We start from the raw sequence: 12,261 nt of genomic DNA on the forward strand, positions 1-12,261 counted from the left end.
AGGACACACTTAATTCATGTTTGGATTTCACCTGAACATATGTTGGTCAAATTTTTTAACAGAACTGTCAACTGGCAAAACAAGTTGACAGAACTCAGAATCCACTAGATGGAGCCACAAGTGAAATCCTACACAAAGGCATCAAAGAAATCCCATAAAAACATCAGCCATACACATTGGCTATCATTTTTAATGCTCAGAACATTGTTATATGATATAAGATTTATGAAAACCATTATTCTTAATGTTTACATCCCATCACAATGGGTAATATTTTGGAAATACGACAGGACCATTATATTTTAAGACAACCCAGTAGAAGACCCCTTATGATTTTATAATAGACCATTTCTTAATGACTATGGAAGATACCTTTAATATTATACATCTTACATGATCAAAACCATTACAACATAGTAGAAGATTGACCTTTGAGCAGTGGGTCAAGGCCTGAAGCTCTGAAACGCAATACTGTCTCCAAACATCTGATGGCAATGTCATCAACTTCAGCATCAAACTTATTTGCAAGAAGGTGTTGTTGACTCAGCAGCCACTGGAGGTCACCAGCTCCGTACACACAAACGGCTCGTCTGTAAACACCAGTGCAATGAGGGTACGGATTTCCTTTTTTTACATCACCTGCCAAACTGCCCCACTTCACCACACGAGCGTGGCTTAGCAGGTCTGACAAATCAAACTTTCTGTCGGCAGGCGTCGATCCGGGTACAGAGGGCATCCTCTGTAGAGTGGCCCACAAGTGCTCGTCAGGGCTATATGTGTCCTTCGACCACTCCATGAGTTTCTGAACCTCTGTGTCCTGCATCACGTGCGACACAAAGGCTCTTGAGACCACAATGTAGGCAATCCCTATGAACACAGGGCTGCTAATCGGCGGGGGACTCTTCATCTCATCTGTCCTGATGACACTGTCGGTCACGTTGTGATGATACTGCCAACGGGCTTTCTTGTAGTCAGGGGGCGGCACAGTCTCCAAACTGTTCCTTCCATTTAGGATCTTGAGTATTTTAACCATCTCTCCATTGGTTTTTATAGGGAAGTCTGTCCCACACGTGTTTAGCAGGTACCTCCACTTTACAGGTGACTTCAACAGATCTGTCATGCAGTTCAGATCTGCTTGCACACGGGACCAGGAGGCATAAATCACCTTTTCTAGTTTTGTAGCTATAAACACATTGGGGAAACAGGCAACAATAGCCTCCACAGCCATCTGAAATTCTTCGGAGGACTTTTGGTCCACATGCACACAGTAGATGTTTTGAGGTGCATAAACTGCTCGAAGAAGTCGCTCAAACATTTCAATTTTCTCATGGATCACAATGGAGTAGGCAATGGGAAAGTCATTCTCCTCTTCACTGAGAGGCACTGTAATGAAATCTCTCTTTTTAATGTAAGCTGGACAGTCCTTTGTCACATTAAGGTAGAAATCCTCCGAAAGCTTCTCATGCTTTTTCCCAGATGTTAGAAGCCCTTTTAATTCACTCATCTTGCCCTCTTTGTCTCCACTGATGATGGCTAAGCAGACGGGCAGGTCCCTATAGAACTGCTCTGGTATTACAAGATCAGCCGATGACCACCTGCCAGAGCTAGCTTCCCAAAAGACAAATGCAAGGAACATACCGATGAAGATGAAACAAAGGATCCTCAACTTAGGGACACTGTGACACGCCATCCTCACAGAAGCTGTCTCCTTAGATCACAGGTGATGATGTCCTCAGTGCAGGTTATCTGACTGATCAATGTCACTGCCTCGTCAGATAAATGACAACAAACACCTTCAGGTTCTATTTGCTCTAGGTGTGTCTAATGAAGACGACGAAAGATTACAGCAACATAACCAGCTGTCAAGTAAAAAATGAAGCCATTGACACACATACTGTATACACAGATATATGTATTTATATCTCCTTTCTTCACTCACAAATGCCTCTTCTAAGAATTAAGCATTTTAAACACACAGGCACTTTGTAGAATTAACACCAGGAACTCAAGAAGAAACATACCACCACATTCTCATCTAAGCATTAACTAAACTATTTTCAATTCACCTGTCAATCTTTGTATTTGTGTGCATTCACAATACATTCCTCACTGTATGTTCTGGTTTGGATGTATTTAAGATTGAGTGAGACAAGTGCTCTCATCCACATCCTGGTCTGCATCAGTGTCCTGCTCATGGATGAAGCTGTAGCCTCGATAGACTGATCCACCTCTGCTGGTGTACACCACGTCTACCTCATCTCCGCTGTCCGGCTCAGGAACACCGTGGGGCATGTTGACACTGGCACTGCCGCTCTGTCTTTCGTAACTTTGGCCCCAGCAAAGCCTTTTCCGGGAGTGAGATTTGACCAAGGCAAAAACAGCCAGAGCCAACCCCAGAGCCAGCAACAGGGAAACAGGTAAGGTAGCTGAGGTGTGATTCAGAGGTCTGGAGGACATGTTTACTACCTTCTGAATTGCTGTGCCCAAATAAAAATGCAACCATGTTTTTGTTTTTAATCATTTCTTGAAAAACACCAGAGATGTTAGCCATCCAGATGAGTTTGGATTTGATCAAGAAAATGCTCAATGAACGAGCACCAAATGTTTCAAATAACCCATGATCTTAAATGCAGAATCTATGGAAACTTTGGAACCACTGGTTCTGCCGACAAGAACCTCTCTTTTGCAGTATGTGTATTATTCGATGAAGTATTCTCCTGTCACAAGGTAAAACTACCTATCCCCTATTACAAATAACTATTTCATTTCATAGGATAAACCTACTTAAAGGGAAGGATAAAAGTATGAAACTATGTTTATCCTGTCGCTAACACACCCAGGAAATCAATATCAGTAACTCCCACAAGCAAAGAAACGTAGATCAATGCAGAAAGGTTATATTCGGCTCCAGCAGTTGACAGAGGTTTATCATTCCCTCCGATGAGAATCTATATCTTTAATAAAGATACTTATTGGAGTAGGTATAATAATTTGTTTGGCCTCTGAAGACCCTTGTCCTCCTCAGAGACTCTCAAACAATCCACACCCAGCTCCACAGAACCTTTAAGAATGGTGGTGTGGTGTTCTAATGAAATTGATTGATCCGTGGCCGGGCCTTTATACAGCTTGATCTCTCAACTCCAACTTAACCAGCTCCACAGCAGGTTAGTCATTCAGCCCAAGTTACCATGGTGATTTACCCCAATACAAAGTAAACAACCTGTTCATTCTTCTGATGGTCCCCTGAATTGAGAAACAGCTGGAGACTGTACATCAAGAAAACATGACAGCTGCCCCAAGTAAAGCCAAGTCAGACAGTCTTGATCCCCCCCTTCTGGCTGGCTACACTATAGGTCCTAAACCCTTCCTCTTGGAATGTATCACTTTTTGTAGTGTGTTCTGCAGATAATGAAAACTGCATTTCTCTGACAAGGTTTCAGCAGAAGTGAGAATATCAAGATACAAATTATGTAATGGTTTGTATTACCCTCATGTGTTTTCATTTAGCAGCACATGAATGATAATGGTTGTTCAGGATGGAAAATGTTAACAGACTTTATTTAATTTTATTAAGATCTATTTTATTGATTTTGTGTATCTCTGGTGAGTCAATAAGGAAGAACTCCCTTTTTAAGGGTGGAAATGTAACGATCCCTTTCAAGGATGTGATTGTATGAAAAGCGTTTTTGGGAAGTGTAGTAGCCTGTCGTTACTGTGATGATTCATGATCTTAAACCTGTTCGATGTGGTGGCATCCCAGTGACACAAACACCTGATGGTCTGTTGACTCTGTTGGCAGGATCGATCAGGACATGCATGGCAAAGTGGAGAGTGCGGCTGCTGCTGTTCCAGAGTGACGATCTCGCTGTTCATTATAATACATAATTGATCAATATTTGTTCTTGCATTTGTTAAAGAAGGAGCTTTGTTCTACTTTATTTTCCCACAAGTGTTTATCTTGTGTCAATTCTGTTCGGCAGTGAATATGGTTTGACTGGGAGTAATGTTTGATCTTGCGGGTTCCTACAGGAAAAAGTGTTCAGCAATGAAAAGCTAAAAATCTCTTAAGGACAGGCTTTAATACTAATTACTTGCACGTTATATGATATCAATACTTTAATTATAAATCAAAGGAGAGCAGGACACAATTAATTCATGTTGGGATTTCCCCTGAATATATGTTGGTCTTGATCCAGCTGTCAGTACACTGGTGCGATGAAGCCAATTTGAGCTTGAAGACTTGTTGCTCTAATAACATTTATGATTTATTTATCATCCATTGAACCACATTGTTTTGGATTTTTATTAAAAATACATCTGTGGTGGTAACATGATGAAGATAATCATATAGCACTACCAAAGCAATACAGTGACCAATTCCTGAGTATGCGTGGCAGGATTTAAGTAATACAAACACTGAACCCCATTTTTTAACAGAACTGGCAACTGGCAAAACAAGTTGACAGAACTCAGAATCCACTAGATGGAGCCACAAATACACTGAAATCCTACACAAAGGCATCAAAGAATTCCCATAAAAACATCAGCCATACACATTGGCTATCATTATTAATGCTCAGAACTTTCTAAAATAATATAAGACTTCAGCATCAAACTTATTTGCAAGAAGGTGTTGTTGACTCAGCAGCCACTGGAGGTCACCAGCTCCATACACACAAACGGCTCGTCTGTAAACACCAGTGCAATGAGGGTACGGATTTCCTTTTTTTACATCACCTGCCAAATAGCTCCACTTCACCACACGGGCGAGGCTTAGCATGTCTGACAAATCAAACTTGCTGTCGGCAGGCGTCGATCCGGGTACAGAGGGCATCCTCTGTAGAGTGGCCCACAAGTGCTCGTCAGGGCTATATGTGTCCTTCGACCACTCCATGAGTTTCTGAACATCTGTGTCCTGCATCACGTGCGTCACAAAGGCTCTTGAGACCACAAAGTAGGCATTCCCTGTGAACATTGGGCTGCTAATCGGCGGGGGACTTTTCATCTCATCTGTCCTGATGACACTGTCTGTCACATTGTGATGATACTGCCAACGGGCTTTCTTGTAGTCGTTGGCCGCCTCAGTCTCCATACTGTTTTTTCCATTTAGGATCTTGAGTATTTTAACCATCTCTCTATTGGTTTTTATAGGGAAGTCGGTCCCACACGTGTTTAGCAGGTACCTCCACTTTACAGGTGACTTCAACAGATCTGTCATGCAGTTCAGATCTGCTTGCACACGGGACCAGGAGGCATAAATCACCTTTTCTAGTTTTGTAGCTATAAACACATTGGGGAAACAGGCAACAATAGCCTCCACAGCCATTTGAAATTCTTCAGAGGACTTTTGGTCCACATGCACACAGTAGATGTTTTGAGGTGCATAAACTGCTCGAAGAAGTCGCTCAAACATTTCAATTTTCTCATGGATCACAATGGAGTAGGAAATGGGAAAGTCATTCTCCTCTTCACTGAGAGGCACTGTAATGAAATCTCTCTTTTTAATGTAAGCTGGACAGTCCTTTGTCACTTTAAGGTATGAATCCTCCCAAAACTTATTCTGCTTTGTCCCAGATGTTAGAAGCTCTTTTAATTTTCTCATCTTGCCCTCTGTGTCTCCACTGATGATGGCTAAGCAGACAGGCAGGTCCGTATAGAAATGCTCTGGTATTACAAGATCAGCCGATGACCACCTGCCAGAGCCAGCTTCCCAAAAGACAAATGCAAGGAACATACCCATGAAGATGAAACAAAGGATCCTCAACTTAGGGACCCTGTGACGTGCCATCCTTACAGAAGCTGTCTCCTTAAATCACAGGTGATGATGTCCTCAGTGCAGGTTATCTGACTGATAGATGTCACTGCCTCGTCACACCTTCAGGTTCTATTTGCTGTAGGTGTGTCAAATGAAGACGACAAAAGATTATGGCAGCATAACCAGCTGTCAAGCTGAACTGAGCGCATGAGGTGGACATTATTTCATATATATTTTTATGTAGAACAAATCGTACAAATTTTAGTTGTTTAAGTTACGTCATCATTCCACTGTTTTACAAATAAAATAATATTTTTGATAAAACACAATCTGATGATTTGCGATTCATCTGAGATTTGTAAGTTGTCAACACCGCAGGACAACAACGCGCTTTGTCTGTTCCAAATCCTTAAACAATCCTTGAGCAAGTTCTGTGGGATAGTAAATTGTTCTCTGTTGTTGATCTGGCAAATGCATTTGTCAGTGTTCAAATTGATAAAGACAGCCAATACTGGTTTGCATTTGAGTTCAACAGTAAAAGTTATACATTAACACGCCTGTGTCAGGGCTATTGTGAATCACCGACCATTTACAACCAGGCACTAAAAGAAAGCTTAAGCTCATTAGAGATAACACCAGGAAGTGCACTTTTACAAGATGTTGACGATTTAATGATTCATGCTCCAACTAAAGAACAATGTGAAAATGATACTGTGGCTCTCTTAAAACGTTTAGCTGCATAAGGCCACAAAGCAAGCTTGAAAAAATTGCAGTTTGTTAGAGAACAAGTTTAATTTTGTAGGCACGTGATCACAGTAGAGGGCAAATCCCTCTCCCATAATAGAGTAACAGTAATTTAAAATATTCCTAAACTGTTACAAGTAAATAAATGATTGCAGATCACTTATTCCTAACTATGCTGTCCTCGAGGAGCCACTCAGCGCAATCGCACACGGGCCTACAAGCATATCCTAAAGTTATATGGACTGATTACACAGAGAAATGTTTCATTGACTTGAAGCTGACCTTACAAACAACCCCGACTTTAGGACTACCCAACCTTGACCGACCTCTCACACAGGCAGTTAACGAGAAGGGGTGCTACATGACATCAGTGCTACTCCCAGACCATGGGGGCAAAAGGAGACCTGTGGCATTTTTATCAGCCAAACGTGATCCTGTTGATACAGGCCTCCTTACTTGTCTTAGAGCTGTAGCAGCTTCAGATAAGACTGTCATGGCATACAAGGATTTAGTAGGATACTCCCAACTCACCTGATCCCAAATGCTATGTCTATGATGCTATCTAAATCATGCTATTCTGTTGGAAATGCCTAGCATCACTTTGAAAAAAAAATTTAATGTTCTAAACGCAGCTACTCTTCTTCCACCAGAAGGAGATGGTGAACAAGACAACTGTGTAGTAACAATAACCAAAGTTTGTTTCCCCAGACCAGACTTACAGGAAACACCATCGCAGAATCCAGACTTTGAACTGTTTGTGGATAGATAAGCGCCTCGCAGTTCATACACGGGAGCAAATCAAGTTGGTTTCTCTGTGCTAACATCACATGATAAATTGATTGCACGACCACTCCCTGCTTCTCTGTCTGCACAAGCAGCAGAGATCAAGCTCTCATTGAAGCATGCAAGTTGACTGAAGAGAAAAGGCTCAATATCTACATGTGATCTACATAGACAGAAGATATGCATGTGGTGTAGTACATCATTTTGCACGATTTGGAAACAGAGACAAACCCATTGTATATCATGCTCTAGTCGTGTCTCAGATGCTTGATGCTATCCTCTTCCCCTGACAGGTTGCAGCTCACACTTTTAATAATGACCCAGTATCACGAGGTTATGCCAGAGTGTAAAATAAACATTTAAAATTTAATGTGACATCATTACCAGTGCAGAAAAGCAGCACAGAGTAATGTCCAAAAGTGTTTTTCTTTTCCTGATTAGCTCACTTTATAGTCTTTTATATGGTAGACACTGTATAGTGAAGTAGGCAATAGTGAGCAAGTGGTTGAATTCGGAGACAGCCAACGTGTTTGTATGATTCCTCTCCACGTGTCTCAGTCTCAACGTGGCAGATCTCTCAGCTGCCTTTACTACCAGGGAGAGTAATGCTGTGCTCCATTGCAGCTCGGAGATCGGTCCTCGGAATGACGTCACATCCAAATACACAGAGTTGATAGCGTTCCAGTTGCACAGGAACGTTGTTTTTCGTTATCCAGCTACCCATTGTTAGCAAAAACAGTTCATTACAACAATTTACGTGGCCTTTCACAGATACTAACACAGCCAGGAAGGATCCATTTACTGAAACCTTTGTTTCTCAGGGATTGGATGAAACATTTAAAGGATCTTTTTTAAATGGGATGGTCCCCTGACTTGAGAAACAGCTGGAGACTGTACATAAAGATAACATGACAGCTCCCCAAAGGAAAGGCAAGTCAGACACTCTTGATCCCCCCCTTCTGGCTGGCTACAGTATAGGTCCTAAACCCTGCCTCCTGGAATGTACCACTTTTTGCAGTAGTATCTGCAGATACTGAAAACTGCTTTTCTCTTACAAGGTTTCAGGAGAAGTGAGAATATCATATTGATACAAATTATATAATGGTTTGTATTACCCTCATGTGTTTTTATTTATAAGCACATGAATAATCAAGGTTGTTCAGGATGGAAAATGTTAAGACTTTATTTAACTTTATCTAGATCGAATTTATTGATTTTGTGTTAAAGAAATTTCTCTAGTGAATCAAATAAAAATATATATTTACAGAAATGTTTTTCTCACGGAGGAAGAACTCCCTTTGTAAGGGTGGAAATGTAAGGATCCCTTTCCAGGATGTGATTGTATAAAAAAGCGTTTCTGGGAAGTGCAGTAGCCTGTCGTCACTGTGATGATTCATGATCTTAAACCTGTTTGGTGTGGTGGCATTCCAGTGACACAGACACCTGATGGTCTGTTGAATATGTCTGCAGGATCGACCAGGACATGTACGGCAAAGTGGAGATAACGGCTGCTGCTGTTCCAGAGTGACGACCTGTAAAAGGCTGGTTGCTCTAATAACATTTATGATTTATTTATCATCCATTGAACCACATTGTTTTGGATTTTTATTCAAAATACATCTGTAGTGGTAACATGATGAAGATAATCATATAGCAGTACCAAAGCAATACAGTGACCAATTCCTGAGTATGCGTGGCAGGATTTAAGTAATACAAACACTGAACCCCAATTTTTAACAGAACTGTCAACTGGCAGAACAAGTTGACAGAACTCAGAATCCACTAGATGGAGCCACAAATACACTGAAATCCTACAAAAAGGCATCACAGAAATCCCATAAAAACATCAGCCATAAACATTGGCTATCATATGTAATGCTCAGAACTTTCTAAAATGATATAAGATTTATGAAAACAATTATTCTTAATGTTAACATCCCATCACAATGGGTAGTATATTGGAAATACAACAGGAGCATAATCTGTTAAGACAACCCAGTAGAAGACCCCGTATGATTTTATATTAGACCATTTCTTAATGACTATGGAAGATTTCTTTAATGTTATACATCTTACATGATCAAAACCATTACAACATAGTAGAAGATTGACCTTTGAGCAGTGGGTCAAGGCCTGAAGCTCTGAACCGCAATACTGTCTCCAAACATCTGATGGCAATGTCATCAACTTCAGCATCAAACTTATTTGCAAGAAGGTGTTGTTGACTCAGCAGCCACCCGAGGTCACCAGCTCCGTACACACAAACGGCTCGTCTGTAAACACCAGTGCAATGAGGGTACGGATTTCCTTTTTTCACATCACCTGCCGAATAGCTCCACTTCACCACACGGGCGACCTGTTCGATGTGGTGGCATCCCAGTGACACAAACACCTGATGGTCTGTTGACTCTGTTGGCAGGATCGATCAGGACATGCATGGCAAAGTGGAGAGTGCGGCTGCTGCTGTTCCAGAGTGACGATCTCGCTGTTCATTATAATACATAATTGATCAATATTTGTTCTTGCATTTGTTAAAGATGGAGCTTTGTTCTACTTTATTTTCCCACAAGTGTTTATCTTGTGTCAATTCTGTTCGGCAGTGAATATGGTTTGACTGGGAGTAATGTTTGATCTTGCGGGTTCCTACAGGAAAAAGTGTTCAGCAATGAAAAGCTAAAAATCTCTTAAGGACAGGCTTTAATACTAATTACTTGCACGTTATATGATATCAATACTTTAATTATAAATCAAAGGAGAGCAGGACACAATTAATTCATGTTGGGATTTCCCCTGAATATATGTTGGTCTTGATCCAGCTGTCAGTACACTGGTGCGATGAAGCCAATTTGAGCTTGAAGACTTGTTGCTCTAATAACATTTATGATTTATTTATCATCCATTGAACCACATTGTTTTGGATTTTTATTAAAAATACATCTGTGGTGGTAACATGATGAAGATAATCATATAGCACTACCAAAGCAATACAGTGACCAATTCCTGAGTATGCGTGGCAGGATTTAAGTAATACAAACACTGAACCCCATTTTTTAACAGAACAGGCAACTGGCAAAACAAGTTGACAGAACTCAGAATCCACTAGATGGAGCCACAAATACACTGAAATCCTACACAAAGGCATCAAAGAATTCCCATAAAAACATCAGCCATACACATTGGCTATCATTATTAATGCTCAGAACTTTCTAAAATAATATAAGATTTATGAAAATAATTATTCTTAATGTTAAAATCCCATCACAATGGGTAGTATATTGGAAATACAACAGGAACATAATCTGTTAAGACAACCCAGTAGAAGACCCCGTATGATTTTATATTAGACCATTTCTTAAGGACTATATCTTTAATATTATACATTTTACATGATCAAAACCATTACAACATAGTAGAATATTAACCTTTTAGCAGTGGGTCAAGGCCTGAAGCTCTGAAACGCAATACTGTCTCCAAACATCTGATGGCAATGTCATCAACTTCAGCATCAAACTTATTTGCAAGAAGGTGTTGTTGACTCAGCAGCCACTGGAGGTCACCAGCTCCATACACACAAACGGCTCGTCTGTAAACACCAGTGCAATGAGGGTACGGATTTCCTTTTTTTACATCACCTGCCAAATAGCTCCACTTCACCACACGGGCGAGGCTTAGCATGTCTGACAAATCAAACTTTCTGTCGGCAGGCGTCGATCCGGGTACAGAGGGCATCCTCTGTAGAGTGGCCCACAAGTGCTCGTCAGGGCTATATGTGTCCTTCGACCACTCCATGAGATTCTGAACCTCTGTGTCCTGCATCACGTGCGTCACAAAGGCTCTTGAGACCACAAAGTAGGCATTCCCTGTGAACATCGGGCTGCTAATCGGCGGGGGACTCTTCATCTCACCGGTCCTGATGACACTGTCTGTCACATTGTGATGATATTGCCAACGGCCTTTCTTGTAGAAGCCGGCCGCCTCAGTCTCCATACTGTTTTTTCCATTTAGGATCTTGAGTATTTTAACCATCTCTCCATTGGTTTTTATAGGGAAGTCGGTCCCACAGGTGTTTAGCAGGTACCTCCACTTTACAGGTGACTTCAACAGATCTGTCATGCAGTTCAGATCTGCTTGCACACGGGACCAGGAGGCATAAATCACCTTTTCTAGTTTTGTAGCTATAAACACATTGGGGAAACAGGCAACAATAGCCTCCACAGCCATCTGAAATTCTTCGGAGGACTTTTGGTCCACGTGCACACAGTAGATGTTTTGAGGTGCATAAACTGCTCGAAGAAGTCGCTCAAACATTTCAATTTTCTCATGGATCACAATGGAGTAGGCAATGGGAAAGTCAGTCTCCTCTTCACTGAGAGGCACTGTAAAGAAATCTCTCTTTTTAATGTAAGCTGGACAGTCCTTTGTCACATTTAGGTAGAAATCCTCCGAAAGCTTCTTCTGCTTTGTCCCAGCTGCTAGAAGCTCTTTTAATTCACTCATCTTGCCCTCTGTGTCTCCACTGATGATGGCTAAGCAGACAGGCAGGTCCGTATAGAACTGCTCTGGTATTACAAGATCAGCCGATGACCACCTGCCAGAGCCAGCTTCCCAAAAGACAAATGCAAGGAACATACCCATGAAGATGAAACAGAGGATCCTCAACTTAGGGACACTGTGACACACCATCCTTACAGAAGCTGTCTCCTTAGATCACAGGTGATGATGTCCTCAGTGCAGGTTATCTGACTGATCAATGTCACTGCCTCGTCAGATAAATGACACCAAACCCCTATTTGCTTTAGGTGTGTCTAATGATGACGACAAAAGATTATGGCAGCATAACCAGCTGTCAAGTAGAACTGAGCGCATTACGTGGACGTTATTTCATATGTATTTTTATGTACGACAAATCGTAAAAATTGTAGTTGTTTAAGTTACATCATCTTTCCACTGTTTCACAAATAAAATAATATTTTTTAAAA

General features: G+C 41.2%; 3 protein-coding genes across 3 annotated transcripts; all 3 read right to left on the bottom strand.

The window, feature by feature from the left end:
* Positions 1 to 406: 406 nt before the first annotated feature.
* LOC133009679 (beta-1,3-galactosyl-O-glycosyl-glycoprotein beta-1,6-N-acetylglucosaminyltransferase 3-like) lies at positions 407 to 1,690 on the bottom strand. The gene has a single exon (XM_061077216.1). It carries the CDS (start codon positions 1,688 to 1,690, stop codon positions 407 to 409), a length of 1,284 nt encoding a protein of 427 aa, XP_060933199.1.
* A 2,886-nt stretch (positions 1,691 to 4,576) lies between these two features.
* LOC133009680 (beta-1,3-galactosyl-O-glycosyl-glycoprotein beta-1,6-N-acetylglucosaminyltransferase 3-like) lies at positions 4,577 to 5,788 on the bottom strand. Its single transcript, XM_061077217.1, has one exon. The coding sequence runs from the start codon at positions 5,786 to 5,788 to the stop codon at positions 4,577 to 4,579; it is 1,212 nt and encodes a 403-aa protein (XP_060933200.1).
* A 3,583-nt stretch (positions 5,789 to 9,371) lies between these two features.
* On the bottom strand, positions 9,372 to 11,965 carry LOC133009681 (beta-1,3-galactosyl-O-glycosyl-glycoprotein beta-1,6-N-acetylglucosaminyltransferase 3-like). Its single transcript, XM_061077219.1, has 2 exons — positions 10,915 to 11,965; positions 9,372 to 9,589 (listed from the first exon to the last, which is right to left on the bottom strand). Exons 1-2 carry the CDS (start codon positions 11,963 to 11,965, stop codon positions 9,372 to 9,374), a joined length of 1,269 nt encoding a protein of 422 aa, XP_060933202.1.
* Between the last annotated feature and the right edge of the window lie 296 nt (positions 11,966 to 12,261).

Source organism: Limanda limanda, chromosome 8, assembly GCF_963576545.1.
Source record: "Limanda limanda chromosome 8, fLimLim1.1, whole genome shotgun sequence".
In the NCBI taxonomy this organism is placed as follows: Eukaryota; Metazoa; Chordata; class Actinopteri; order Pleuronectiformes; family Pleuronectidae; genus Limanda; species Limanda limanda.